Source organism: Mizuhopecten yessoensis, unplaced genomic scaffold, assembly GCF_002113885.1.
Source record: "Mizuhopecten yessoensis strain PY_sf001 unplaced genomic scaffold, ASM211388v2 scaffold6373, whole genome shotgun sequence".
NCBI classification, from domain to species: domain Eukaryota; kingdom Metazoa; phylum Mollusca; class Bivalvia; order Pectinida; family Pectinidae; genus Mizuhopecten; species Mizuhopecten yessoensis.
In genome coordinates this window covers 222,198-234,979 of record NW_018406517.1, presented here as the reverse complement: position 1 = coordinate 234,979, position 12,782 = coordinate 222,198, and the positions used below count along the sequence as shown (strand labels likewise).

Genomic DNA, 12,782 nt, shown 5'->3' with positions numbered 1-12,782 from the left:
TACTTACAGGAGCTGAAAGTTATGTCCCTGGTGACACATGGTACTTACAGGAGCTGTAAGTTATGTCCCTGGGTGACACATGGTACTTACAGGAGCTGTAAGTTATGTCCCTGGTGACACATGGTACTTACAGGAGCTGTAAGTTATGTCCTGTGTGACACATGGTACTTACAGGAGCTGTAAGTTATGTACCAGGGGGACATATGGTAGTTACAGGAGCTGTAAGTTATGTCCTGTGTGACATATGGTACTTACAGGAGCTGATAGTTATGTCCCTGGGTGACACATGATACTTACAGGAGCTGAAAGTTATGTCCCTGGTGACACATGGGACTTACAGGAGCTGTAAGTTATGTCCTGTGTGACACATGGTACTTACAGGAGCTGTAATTTATGTCCTGTGTGACACATGGTACTTACAGGAGTTGTAAGTTATGTACCAGGGGGACATATGGTAGTTACAGGAGCTGTAAGTTATGTCCTGTGTGACACATGGTACTTACAGGAACTATAAGTTATGTCCTGTGTGACACATGGTACTTACAGGAGCTGTAAGTTATGTCCTGTGTTACACATGGTACTTACAGGAGCTGTAAGTTATGTCCTGTGTGACACATAATACTTATATAACAGCTGTAAATAAATTCAGGTTACTGAACATGTAATAAATAATGTCAGGATAACTACTTGTTAAGGTGCATACCATCTTTGTGCGTCTGAGCATCCCGCTCTGCGAGGTGATTGCAGCAGATAAGAAGTGCTTTGGTTATGTAGAGATGCTGCTCTCCTGAAGTATGACGTAAAGCACTTCCGTCTCCCCACACTCGTAGCAACCCCTTCATAGTCTGAAACACACATTTACACTGTCCATACTCCCAACTACACCTTCATCATCTGTATACTAGGTATACGATGTATGTAGACGTTTGGGACAAGTGTTTTTACCACTCTACTGCTGCGTCTTCAATGTCACCAATGGAGGAAAGTTTATACTGAACAAATTTAAGTAATCAATGAATTACCAGTAGCATGATTACCTTAAGAAGATATGTTGGAAATAGGAAATCAAAAAGCAATAAGATAAATATGAAGATAGTTATTTCATTTCTTCAGCAATGCACTGAATTTAACTTAATTATCATACCATAATTACCATGAATAAGGAACTGGCATACCTTGCTTTGGATGAATTTTCTCTGGATTGATTTTAAATACTGTGATGTATAGATAATAATTTATCCTAAACTAACTTTATAGTACCTTAATGTCTCCTATTCTATAAAGATAAATACCTTGATGAGTAACGGCTGTCTGGTGTGTGAGCTGGCTAGATATCCCAGTATATTGTGAACAACAAGACTCTACAAAGAAAATCTAGCATAAAGAATGCATATAAATTGGAAGATATGTCGCTGAAACAATGACAAAGATTTATGAAGATAGTAACAGTGACCTTGGACTTGTCAGCAGCACGCTAAAGCAGAAGAACGTCTGAGGTACTGTACATGTCATTCGTATTACTTATAGGAATATTTAAAAGTCCCTAAAGTGATGACAAGGGGTGAATATACGTAAGTAAGCAGAACTCTAAATGACAAGGGGTGAATATACGTAAGTCAACAGAACTCTAAATGACAAGGGGTGAATATACTTAGGTCAGCAGAACTCTAAATGACAAGGGGTGAATATACTTAAGTAAGCAGAACTCTAAATGACAAGGGGTGAATATACGTAAGTAAGCAGAACTCTACATGACAAGGGGTGAATATACGTAAGTCAACAGAACTCTAAATGACAAGGGGTGAATATACTTAGATCAGCAGAACTCTAAATGACAAGGGGTGAATATACGTAAGTCAGCAGAACTCTAAATGACAAGGGGTGAATGTACGTAAGTAAGCAGAACTCTAAATGACAAGGGGTAAATATACTTAAGTCAGCAGAACTCTAAATGACAAGGGGTGAATATACTTAGATCAGCAGAACTCTAAATGACAAGGGGTGAACATACTTAGGTCAGCAGAACTCTAAATGACAAGGGGTGAATATACTTAAGTCAGCAGCACGCTAAAGGACAAGGGGTGAATATACTTAAGTCAGCAGAACTCTAAATGACAAGGGGTGACCCCATTTACATGTGAACAGATATCTAAATGACATGGAAGGAAAATACTTACTGTACTTGTTATAGCGTAGATCTGTAGATTGTTGTGTACTGACCTTGTCTGTATACTGTAGCAATAACATCTTGGTACACATCAGATACTCCACTCTGTGTTTAGTCAGGATACAGTCACCCAGGAACTTGTCCACAAAGCCATACCTAAAATATACCTGATCATCATAAACAGACGTAGATAGATAGATATATTACAGTACCTAGTATCCCTATCAGGTATCCTAACATTTATATAGGGAGTGAACCGCATTTTTTGAATGTTCATGCCGGTATGAACACAAATCGGTTACATCTATATTGCATGATGCCCCCTAGGGCTTCATGTTCAATATGGATGTAACCGATTTGCATTCATTCTGGCATGAAAATTTAAAAAAACGCCGTTCAATTCATATATTTACATTTTTACTATAAAACAATTGTTTAATTTAATTTATTTGTTCTTAAATATTTAATGAATTTACTGTGTTTTGTATATGCGTCGTCCTTTAAACGACATTGGCGGAAGAGCCTGATTTAAATAAAATTGGCGCCAACAATAAACTGTAGTCATATAAGTGTTTGACGCAGGGGCATTCTACATGTTATCAGAAGCGAAGCGACAAGACTTTCATTGAACAAGGATAATCCATGAAATCATAAGTAAACCACCTGTTACGTCATGAGAAATTTTGCTTTCATACTCAAATGAAATGCATTTCTGCTGGTAATGTCAATATAGTGGGTTGCAGTGCAAATGTAAATATAGATGGATGAACTCAGTAATATTATTATTAAATCACAATCTACCATGAGATGATCCTCAGTACTGTACACGATGCTTATCAAAACTTACCATGGGATGATCCTCAGTACTGAACACGATGCTTATCACAACCTACCATGGGATGATCCTCAGTACTGTACATGATACTTATCACAACCTACCATGGGATGATCCTCAGTACTGTACACAGTACTTATCACAACCTACCATGGTATGATCCTCAGTACTGTACACGATGCTTATCACAACACACCATGGGATGATCCTCAGTACTGTACACAGTACTTATCACAACCCACCATGGGATGATCCTCAGTACTGTACACGATACTTATCACAACCAACCATGGGATGATCCTCAGTACTGTACACAGTTCTTATCACAACCAACCATGGGATGATCCTCAGTACTGCACACAGTACTTATCACAACCAACCATGGGATTATCCTCCGTACTGTACACGATGTTTATCACAACCTACCATGGGATTATCCTCAGTACTGTACACAGTACTTATCACAACCCACCATGGGATGATCCTCAGTACTGTACACGATACTTATCACAACTTACCAAGGGATGATCCTCAGTACTGTACACAGTACGTATAACAACCTACCATGGTATGATCCTCAGTACTGTACACGATGCTTATCACAACACACCATGGGTTGATCCTCAGTACTGTACACAGTACTTATCACAACCTACCATGTGATGATCCTCAGTACTGTACACAGTACGTATCACAACCTACCATGGGATGATCCTCAGTACTGTACACGGTGCTTATCACAACCGACCATGGGATAATCCTCAGTACTGTACACGATACTTATCACAACTTACCATGGGATGATCCTCAGTACTGTACACAATACTTATCCCAACCTACCATGGGATGATCCTCAGTACTGCACACAGTACTTATCACAACCAACCATGGGATTATCCTCCGTACTGTACACGATGTTTATCACAACCTACCATGGGATTATCCTCAGTACTGTACACAGTACTTATCACAACCCACCATGGTATGATCCTCAGTACTGTACACAGTACGTATCACAACCCACCATGGTATGATCCTCAGTACTGTACACAGTACGTATCACAATCTACCATGGGATTATCCTCAGTACTGTACACGATACTTATCACAACTTACCAAGGGATGATCCTCAGTACTGTACACAGTACGTATCACAACCTACCATGGTATGAGCCTCAGTACTGTACACATTACTTATCACAACTTACCATTGGATGATCCTTAGTACTGTACACAGTACGTATCACAATCTACCATGGGATTATCCTCAGTACTCACCACAACCTACCATGGTATGATCCTCAGTACTGTACACAGTACGTATCACAATCTACCATTGGATTATCCTCAGTACTGTACACGATACTTATCACAACTTACCAAGGGATGATCCTCAGTACTGTACACAGTACGTATCACAACTTACCATGGGATGATCCTTAGTACTGTACACAGTACGTATCACAATCTACCATTGGATTATCCTCAGTACTGTACACGATACTTATCACAACTTACCAAGGGATGATCCTCAGTACTGTACACAGTACGTATCACAACCTACCATGGTATGAGCCTCAGTACTGTACACATTACTTATCACAACTTACCATTGGATGATCCTTAGTACTGTACACAGTACGTATCACAATCTACCATGGGATTATCCTCAGTACTCACCACAACCTACCATGGTATGATCCTCAGTACTGTACACAGTACGTATCACAACTTGCCATGGGATGATCCTCAGTACTGTACAAAATACTTATCACAACCTACCATGGGATGATCTTCAGTACTGTACACAGTACTTATCACAACCTACCATGTGATGATCCTCAGTACTGTACACAGTACGTATCACAACCTACCATGGTATGAGCCTCAGTACTGTACACATTACTTATCACAACTTACCATGGGATGATCCTTAGTACTGTACACAGTACGTATCACAATCTACCATGGGATTATCCTCAGTACTGTACACAGTACTTATCACAACCTCCCATGGGATGATCCTCAGTACCGCACACAGAACTTATCACAACCTACCATGGGATGATCCTCAGTACTGCACACAGTACTTATCACAACCAACCATGGGATGATCCTCAGTACTGTACACGATACTTATCACAACCTACCATGGGATTATCCTCAGTACTGTACACAGTACTTATCACAACCTCCCATGGGATGATCCTCAGTACCGCACACAATACTTATGACTACTTACCATGGGATGATCCTCAGTACCGCACACAGAACTTATCACAACCTACCATGGGATGATCCTCAGTACTGGACACAATACTTATCACAATCTACCATGGTATGATCCTCAGTACTGTACACAGTACGTATCACAACCTACCATGGTATGAGCCTCAGTACTGTACACATTACTTATCACATCTTACCATGGGATGATCCTTAGTACTGTACACAGTACGTATCACAATCTACCATGGGATTATCCTCAGTACTGTCTACCATGGGATGATCCTCAGTACTGTACACAATACTTATCACAATCTACCATGGTATGATCCTCAGTACTGTACACGATACTTATCACAACCTACCATGGGATGATCCTCAGTACCGCACACAGTACTTATCACTACTTACCATGGGATGATCCTTAGTACCGCACACAGTACTTATCACTACTTACCATGGGATGATCCTTAGTACCGCACACAGTACTTATCACTACTTACCATGGGATGATCCTCAGTACTGTTCTTAGTACTATATCTAATCCTCGGTCTGGAATCCCTGTGATCAGCCTCTCACATACACGGCTCCATATAAAGTCTCTTTGTACCTCTAACATCATGCGAGACATCAGGGTCCTCCACAGCAACTCTACAAAAACATGAATATATGGGCAACAAGAATCTATGGCCATAAAAGATAAAAAGAAGTTCAAAAAGACGTTTTTGATTTTATTTTAAATTGTACTGATACACTATATATATATATGCATCCTATAACATTTCAGTTAACAGTACATACATGTATAAAGTTCATGAAATTAATGGAGAATACTGTCATTACTCTTTTTTATTTTTCTAAATGTTAATGACTTTAAACCCCATACCTGCAAACCCTGACAAAGATAGCTTAGCACACAGCTGACCAACAAACTGCAGACTGACATCTTGACCTTTCCTAATGCGGTCACATGCATGTTCCAGACTTGCCAGTATGGTTTGCCCTATTAGTGGTATATACTGCTGAGGCAGGAACAAATCACTGAAACAAAATATACACCTCACACTACAGTTATACCATACACTACATATGCAGTATTGTTTAATTAGAAAATTCAGCTGAATCAGCAATGAGTCATTTTAGACTTAAAATTATCATATCTTTGATAACTATAAACCGAACCAAACTGCAAGACAAGCCATATCTCAATAAACAAAAGATCTCAGATGGATCGTGGCACCAACCCTCGTACCATCTTCATTAGTTCTATGTAAGTCTGATTATTTCTCTTCTTTTCTCTTAATCTGTTTGATTGAGTCATGTAAACAGTTAATGCACCTTGAGTTAACTTTTGATCTAAGCGTCATACTGCTGTGCCTAAATGACATAACTTTCAAAGTGAGGTGGTCATGTGACCTATTTCCTAGTACAGCACTTAATGTGAAACAAGGAGCACTGAAATTTGAGAAAGATCTGTTAAGTACTTCTTGGGAAATTGTGATAATATTTTTGCATAAACCACTTCATGGATTTATGCCAATTGCACACTTTTTTCTTTTTTCAATACATACAATATAACCCCTTAAATAGTCCTGGTTATCCCTCAAGTAACCTGTTATTTTTGTGTAATGTAATTAGAAACAGATTATACTATTTTTGGCAGGGAGTTATCATAAGTTTTCCAACCTCATTAATAGCTGTTGTCCCTTAAGAGAGTACCTCTGTACCCGTTATCCCTCAAGTGTGAACCTCTATACCTAGTGTCCCTCAATATAACTACTGTACCTGTTCTGAGTCTGGAGGACATTTGCTGCTTGATCAGGGAAAGACACCAGGGCTCCAATGAACTTGTCTACAATAAACTGTTCCTCTGACTGGATGCTTGCTTTGCAATACTGAACTATCACAGGATCAAGACATCTTCTCTGTAGGAACTCTTCTAGCAGCTTTACACATTTGTTCTGCTTCACTCCAGCTCTGTATCAATGAAATCATTAAACGTCTGTACAGCAACTACATGTAAGCCATAATAAAAGTTAAAATTCTGTATCATTTTAAAAACCAGAGGGCAAGATAAAATATGTAATTTATCCTGTTCTGGTTATTATTTGGCTAAGTAATATGTACAGAATAAGTAGGAAGTTTCCTCAGCATGTGTTTGGGATAATGCTAGAGGTGTGGTGAAATTAGATGATATTCATATTAGTGCAAAAAGCCTGTGAAAGTGTTTGCATATAATACAGACTGCATTGTTAAATTAGGGACGGTAACTCTACCTACCTAACCAAAACCATCAACTGGTAAATTGAGAACAAATCATCTGTAATTAGGACTATTAACCTAGAAATCCAATTGGAAGGAGATTAGTTGTTATAATACCATGTATAAGCACTGGTCATACTTGGATTTGCATAAAATTGTAACCAGTCACTCAACCCGGAGTCCCACTCCACACCTCCCTCCTGTCTCTGAATCTTTTCCTCCAAAGACAGATAGATAGACACTAGTTACATTACCACCCAGGTTTGAGTATCGTCTGGTGAAGCACACATTACTTAAAACAAGGGTCAGGCACTGGCACCACTCTAACAGGACAATAAATTTAACATGCAACAAAGAATCCAGACAGGAATTTAAACTTAGGACCTCTAAACTCTAGACACTTTAATTAACCAATCAAGCTACCTGGTCACTGGTTAGTTGTATAGTCAACTGTTCTGCTATACATATATGTCCCTGCTCATCCCTGGAAAACGTCATTGATTAATGTGTAGCGGAACTGGACTGGGTCATTTGTTGGCGACCAGGTAGCTCAGCTGGTAAACCGTCTCCCTAGAGTTTGAATGGCCCTGGGTTGGAATTACAATCTGGTATGCATTTATCTTTTCCATTACAGTAGTGCCTGTGACCAACGTACCCTTATGTGGCAGGTTTTAATTGTACATAGGATTAAGGTAGATTCTACCTTCGAGCTAGAGGGAATTTCCCTTTAGCTCAGTGGTAGAGCGTCAGACTAGGAACCTTGAGAATGAGGGTTCGATCCCCGGTGGAAGCACACTAATCTCTTTACTGTTACAAATGGTGTCCGTTGCCCTCCCTGTCACCACAGGGAGTTAGAACCTGGGTTGTGGTGTTCCAGGGCGAACACATTTAAAAAGGGGGGAGTAGTGTGGCAGCTTTTAAATGTACATAGAATTAAGGTCAAGCTAGTGGGAATTTCCATTTAGCTCAGTGTTAGAGCGTCCGACTAGGAACCTGGAGATCAAGGGGTCGATCCTCGGTAGAAGCACACTATTCTCTTTCCTGTTACACTTGTTTCAAGTTAACTACATGGGTGAATGCTTGGCAAGGGGATATCCACAGCTGGGTTGTATTGTACATCATATTTTTTTATTTTATTTTTAGTTCATACAAGATATAGAGCTTTCATGATTACCTTGAATCTGCTAAACATTTTGACAGGATAATAAATGTACCAGAGTTGTTTGCCTTCAGAAAGTAATTATCAAAGTTCTGTTTTATTTCTTCATATTTAAAATATAATCGTATCCAATCAAAAGATAGTATGTTCATAAGAAAACACCCGAAAGGGCAATAGAATGTTTGCCGAAAAACACATTTCGCAGTTGCTATATCACTGAACTGAAATAGCTTGACTTCTGCAGTCAAATCCAAGTCAAGAGTTAGGCAGTTGACATCTCTCAATGCTTGTTGTAACTCGTGTTGTCCTTTTGGATTAGTGACGATGTTTTCTATCTGCTTACAAAATCTTCTTACTTCTGTCCTGCTGTCTGACATGATAGAAAATGTCAAGATCAACGAGCATTTTCTGTTAAATGCAAAGCAACTAGTAAACAAACGCATGTGCTTGCAACAGGAAACGGAAGTTAAATCAATTGAATCGTACGCATGCGCATTACTGCTTGGTAACCACCATTTGGATAGCTTCATTGCCAACATATCGGAAACTTCAATCACGTTTTAACGAAAGAAAAGAAAAATACAAAGATGGGAGAGGTGGTAGAAGAAAAGAAGGAGCCTGACTCCAAACGTGTGCATACATATCCCCTTATAAGAGTAAGTATATTTCGCGTCTACGGGTTGAATGTTCTTTGTTGTTTATCTGACGTTCTTATTTAGAGCTACAGTGTACTGACCAACTTCAACAATTTGAAGATTAATAACACACTGACTGGATACGTCGTTTATTCATGTTTTTGTTTAAATAGCCTTTTCCCTTAAGGTTTTTGCATGAACTAATTGTGATATGTTATAATGCTAGAATTTCACAATGTTCCCTTGCCATTGATTACAATCACCCTCGTGTCATAAAAATGCAGGTCTGCATCTCTGTAGTACAGTTGTACTGGTAACCTACTTCCAGTGGCTCACTAGTGAGCATAAATCTACCAAGGGTGAGTGAGTGTGCGTAGTCACATTAGTCACTGTGTGCTGCTAATGAAGCCTTAAAATCTCCACACTTTACTGATACTAATGTCATGGTGTTTTCTAGTAGTTCAAGTAAATCGCTGTTATCGTTGTTACAAAGACACTGGGCTGCATGGAGGTGAATCTCCTTAAGCTGGTCAATGTCCCTCTCCAAGTTCAAAGTGTCTCAACCATAAAAGCTATCTTAAATATCAAGTTCCAGCCGATAATTCCCAATACTGAATTTGAACGATACAAAATTTTGTTTATATTCATAAGCGTGATCCACTGTATGTGGGAACATTCTAATAATAGATTTAATCATCTGTGCATGATTTTATTGTTACTGTCCATTTTGTGGTGTCTGGTTATCTGTAATAACCTTCCAGTTAGTATAGCCTCATTGTACGATTTGTTATAATCAGATAATATGATATAATAGGTAAGTGCTTCTCAGTGCTAATGTTACGTATAGTCACTGTCACTGAAATGACCATAAGAGCTACTATTAAATAGAAAGGAAAGAAACAGTACTTGTCCATACCAGTTATTGTAAGTATAATTCAATTGATTCTTCAACTTGTATCATAAGTTGTTTACTGGTCTAAACCAAGTACATGCAGGTCCAATTTTTGTAAATACCTATTGGAGGGGCAGAGTATCTCATAGTGAGTCTAGTTCTCATGTCCCACTGCAGAGCTGTGGTCTTTTCTTTCATTATATCTGATATCAATGTTCGGCAGGAGATCACATGTTAATATGGATAGCTCACGATGCTTTGCAACATCAAATATTTAAATATTTTCGTTACCAGAATTACTTATGTCAAAATCTGATCTGTAAGATTTTGTTAAATCTTTTTATAAGGTTGGTAAAGATTTCATATATATAAATAAAAGAAATACATTTTTAACACAATCAAGAATTTTTAACTTCCATCCTATATTTGCATGCCTTTGTTTGATAGAATGGAAAACTTGTTATCTTCATCAGATATATAATCAGTCATCTATAATAAAATGCTTCTACACTTTCGGAGGCACGGTAGTCTAGTGGTAGGACGCCAGGCTTGTAACCGAAGGGTTGCAGGTTTGGGTCAAGGCATGGCACTGTGTTGTTACTTTTATCTTTGAGCAATATACTTTACTCTGCTTGTTCCAGTCAACTTAGCTGTAAATGAGTACATGGTTAGGCAGTGCTATAATTATAGAATGCTAGCTAGGGTGTATGCTGCCCAGGGAGTTGAGAAAGATATTGGCGGGTTGCAAAGGCCCTATAACCATGAATAATAATTTGTGAACCGCTTTGAGACGACCTACGAACTAGGTTGTGATAAAGCAGTATATAAGAACCTCAAATTATTATTATTATACTCCATTTAAATTATTATTTAAATATTCATGTCAAAATTTATGTGATTTTAGTCGTAGTACAGTAATAAATGTACATGTATGATTATTTTTATTTTTGCAGCATTCAGACATGAATGACGAGATGAAGACAGAAGCTATGGAATTATGTGTAACAGCCTGTGAGAAGTTTTCCAGTAATAACGAGGTTGGTGTTCTATTTCCAGATACATGCAACACCATGTACTTTTCCACTCACTGGTGATAATTATATGCTTTGCAAAAATCTAGATATTTGAAAAAAGGCCATGGTCAATAGTGTTGTGCTTCTGTGGCTAGATTATGACATTTCAGTGAGATGGCCATTTAAAATGTTAATTCTGGGAAAAAAAGAGAAAATCAGAAATATATTTAGGAATTTTCAGTTATACACCCAGGAATAGCATATGTTTAAAATTTGTGTCCTGCATGTTTAAAACCTTGGTACCTGTAATTAGTACCATACCTGATGAATTATAGAAATTCTATTTCCATCATTTTAGCAAGCCAACACTCTAGTCACAATAATTCTATTTTCCGTTTCAGACTGCAGCAAGGATGATCAAAGAAACAATGGATAAAAAATTTGGAGCATCATGGCATGCGATAGTGGGAGAAGGCTATGGATTTGAAATCACACATGAAGTGAAGAACTTGCTATACATGTTCTTTGGAGGAAATATGGCAATTATGATCTGGAAATGTTCATAGACTAGCATTCATTCACTTCATCATCCAAACACATCAAAGCCATATAAAAAGTCTTCATGTGGAAACACTCCAACAGATGTGTGAGGAAACATACTCAGATCTGACAAATTCAAGTTGAATTCCTTGTTGGATATAATATAATGTTAAAAACACTAAATTTTGACAATAAAATGTATCTTACCAAAATAACTAAAGAAGAAAATTACGTAGATAGTGAAAAATTCTGAAACCTTTTTTTTTTCGCTGCAGAACTGTTGCAAATCATTACTTGTGTGTATCCGAAACACAGAAGTGACAATTTAAAATCACTTGTTTTCATGCAATAGACACGTTATCTTTACTATTGGTATCTCAAAATGTGGTGATAAGTCTCTGTCTCTGGGAATAGCAACTTAAACAGTACTGTAATTCAGAAAGAGCATTGTTGTCACGACATTCATTTAACCCTTTCAACCCTATGTAACTGTAGCAGACTCTACCATGCATTGATCTGGATGAGTCCATTATGTTCTACAGTGGTGAAAGGGTTAACAGTTAAAGCTATACATGCCAAAATTAATAAAAATAAAAACCATGTTTATCTCGGTACGGTGGGACCAATCTTTTGATAAATATATTGATGACTTAAAAGAACACAAGAGAAACCATTAGGATTTATAAGATGGGTATTCTTTGTATTTTATATACATTCCTGACTCAGCTAAATATCAACTGTGTGCTATCAATTCTGGTCTCTCGATTATAAACACGTTGATCTGATTCTATGATAAAGGATCTACTGTAACAGCTTAGTGTTGTGTATTAGTCATGAGCTACAGCAGCCTGTATCTCTGAGACTTTGTAAGAAATACACGTTGTCTGTACAAACTTTAATTGTTTGCAGACTAAAATGTTTGTTTTACTACTTATAGAATAATATCAAGTTAAACTTCTACTGTAAATATCAAATATGTATATTGAATAAAAATTATACTATGGTATTTTTACATTTGTTTTTGTTTTGATTAATCGTTATTTTTGACACCAG

At 37.8% G+C, this 12,782-nt stretch overlaps 2 protein-coding genes across 2 annotated transcripts in view; one reads left to right on the top strand and one right to left on the bottom strand.

Annotated features, from left to right (window-relative positions):
• The window catches only part of LOC110452064 (telomere length regulation protein TEL2 homolog), a 38,798-nt gene extending 29,610 nt beyond the window's left edge, over positions 1-9,188 (bottom strand). Inside the window, exons 1-7 of the mRNA XM_021500345.1 lie at positions 8,665-9,188; positions 7,014-7,205; positions 6,115-6,269; positions 5,732-5,879; positions 2,221-2,323; positions 1,293-1,361; positions 704-845 (exon numbers count right to left, since the gene is read on the bottom strand). Coding sequence (XP_021356020.1) covers positions 704-845; positions 1,293-1,361; positions 2,221-2,323; positions 5,732-5,879; positions 6,115-6,269; positions 7,014-7,205; positions 8,665-9,188 — 1,333 coding nt within the window. The remainder of the gene's footprint in view (positions 1-703; positions 846-1,292; positions 1,362-2,220; positions 2,324-5,731; positions 5,880-6,114; positions 6,270-7,013; positions 7,206-8,664) is intronic.
• LOC110452069 (dynein light chain 4, axonemal-like) lies at positions 9,146-12,740 on the top strand. The gene is made up of 3 exons (XM_021500351.1): positions 9,146-9,305; positions 11,130-11,213; positions 11,591-12,740. Exons 1-3 carry the CDS (start codon positions 9,237-9,239, stop codon positions 11,753-11,755), a joined length of 318 nt encoding a protein of 105 aa, XP_021356026.1. The 5' UTR covers positions 9,146-9,236; the 3' UTR covers positions 11,756-12,740.
• Positions 12,741-12,782: the final 42 nt, after the last annotated feature.